Source organism: Poecilia reticulata, unplaced genomic scaffold (genome assembly GCF_000633615.1).
Source record: "Poecilia reticulata strain Guanapo unplaced genomic scaffold, Guppy_female_1.0+MT scaffold_268, whole genome shotgun sequence".
In the NCBI taxonomy this organism is placed as follows: domain Eukaryota; kingdom Metazoa; phylum Chordata; class Actinopteri; order Cyprinodontiformes; family Poeciliidae; genus Poecilia; species Poecilia reticulata.
This window is the reverse complement of record NW_007615050.1, coordinates 108,387-110,726: the sequence shown is the minus strand read 5'-3', so window position 1 is coordinate 110,726 and position 2,340 is coordinate 108,387. Positions and strand designations below refer to the sequence as shown.

Sequence of the window (2,340 nt, the reverse complement as noted above, 5' to 3'; positions counted from 1 at the left end):
GTGTGTGTGTGTGTGTGTGAGTCAGGACTGACGCTGGGAAGTAGTTGCAGACCAGGAAAGACACTCGCTCCCAGTCCAGCCCCTCCATCGTGTTGCAGAGATGAAAAGCACATCCGACCCGGTGTGTGTCGGCCCAAACCATCTGCAACACACACACACACACACACACCGTTCAGACGTGATCATCTCCACACCCACCTGCATCATCACAGCTACAGTGTGTGTGTGTGTGTGTGTGTGTGTGTGTGACCTGTGTGTAGTGCCCACACATCTTGTCTTCATCACAGCTGTTGTTCTGGTAGTCGAAGTCCGAATGTTCTGCAACAGAAACTCGGCTCAGAGACAAAAACCCTGTTTTTGTGTTTCTGYTGCCTGGCTGTGAGGGACGGGCGCGGCCATGACTCACCCAGGAACCATTTCTCCAGAGCGTCTCGGAGGTCCAGAGGCCCGCTGCTCACAAACAGATTCTCCCCCGTGTCGTCCAGCGCCGGGTTGTGGTTCCAGATGCATTTAGCAGCGTAGCTCTCCGCTACCAGCTTCAGGTTCGGGTCCCATTTCTGCCCAGAGAACAGAAATCAGCAGGGAGAGAAACCACCGCAACGAGCAGAACAAACTAATCTGAACTTTTTCCTCCCGACCTGGAAGATAAATGGGTCACATAAAACCTTAAAGGGGAAGTGTCCTGATTTCCAGGCAAAAAATGAGACTTCACAGCATAAAAGTGATGGAAGAAATTTGACTTCCTGTTTTAACGTCTTGAAATCGGGTCTCTGTCTCTTTAAGAAGCTCCTGCTCTTTCTGAGGCTCCGCCTCCAGGAAGTCATTCCAACATGGTTCCTCTGTTAACCCTTTAATGTTTTCACCAGCATTGCTCTCAGGAGCAGCTCCTATAACGAGTGGAGCAGCAGTTTTGCTAATTGCTGCTGGCTAGTCTGAAGGAGCAGAGAGGGGGAGGAGCTGCGCCTCGAAGGCGGGGCTAGGTCCACGCGGGCGTTTAGCAGCTGGATGGTTGCCATGGAGATTAGAGCCAAACATGCAAGAATCAGAGCAACACTGCAGGTTTGTTTCTGATTAAAAAACATTAAAATATGATGGAAAGATTTTCAACATATATTAAAAAGTTGATTTTTTAAATGACTCCGGCCCTTTAAAACAGGACAGACACCTGGCCAGTGCTCTGACCTTTGACCTCTGACAGTTTCTGTGCATCTCGGGGCGTTGAGCAGAATCTGACTTCCTGTTCCATCAGCCAATAGCGTTTCAGATCTGGTTTAATCTGGGGAWGGGGGGCGGGGCTTAATGGGCTCACCTTAAATCAGTGATTGGTTAAAACATCAGACTGTAACCATGGCAACACAGCAACGTATGTACTTTTACAAATTAGTTTCTTTAAACATGAAATGTAAAAGTTTTGATTTATTTCTGTTCATTAATCGTAATAAATTTCTCGTTTGTCTCCAGTTTCTACAGATGAAGCCAGAGGCCGTCCCTGACCTCTGACCCCAGAATGAACTTCTTGGGTCCTGCTGCCTCCGCCATCTTGGTTCTGGGTTTGTCATCGGTTTAGTTTTGTTGTTTAGTTTGTTGAACTCAGTCAGTTTTTTTTTTTTTTTGGTCATTTTTTAATATTTTAATTCATTTTTAGGTGCAGAATTAAAAAAGTTGGAGGTTTGCGATCATGTAAACATGAGTTTGGTTGTGAATATTCAACATTTTCTACAGATGAACTAAATTATTTAGCGTAAATAAAACTACGTAAACTAACTGTGTGGAAAAATAAACACATTTTACATCAGATTGAAAATAAATAAATAAATCCATAAACACAAAACAAAGAATATTATATGTATAATTTCATTTAGTTTTAGTTTTATGATATAGTTCCAGTCAGTTTTAGTTTTTCCTCATTTATTTCATTATTATGTTAGTTTTAGTTCAGCCATGCTGAGTCAGGGTCATGACCTTTGACCTTTGGTAGAGGCTGAGCTCAGGTTTCACACACAGAAACTGTAACCATGTTAAATATCACTTTTCTTACCATTTTCTTGTGTTTTTAAGGATTTTTATGAGTTAATATTGTTTAGATCCAAAGTTTATGTTTCAAAATTTTGTTTTTATTTCACATTTTTGACAACRAAGTTTGTTGGTTGTGAAAWATAAACTTGTTTTTTATATGAAACATGAAAATTACTTCATTTTAAACAACACTACAACTTTTGCTTTTAATTTTATTGATTAATTAATTTATTATTATTTTTTATTGGTATTAATTTACTGTCTTTAAGTGCAGACAGTGGGGCTGCACAGTGGCGCAGTTGGTAGAGCTGTTGCCTTGCAGCA

The 2,340-nt window shown here is 41.5% G+C and overlaps 1 protein-coding gene across 1 annotated transcript in view; it reads right to left on the bottom strand.

The window, feature by feature from the left end:
* The window catches only part of LOC103460644 (peptidase inhibitor 16), an 8,025-nt gene that overhangs the window by 3,111 nt on the left and 2,574 nt on the right, over positions 1 to 2,340 (bottom strand). Inside the window, exons 3-5 of the mRNA XM_008402909.2 lie at positions 407 to 557; positions 251 to 318; positions 33 to 142 (exon numbers count right to left, since the gene is read on the bottom strand). Of these exons, the coding sequence (XP_008401131.1) occupies positions 33 to 142; positions 251 to 318; positions 407 to 557 (329 nt within the window). The remainder of the gene's footprint in view (positions 1 to 32; positions 143 to 250; positions 319 to 406; positions 558 to 2,340) is intronic.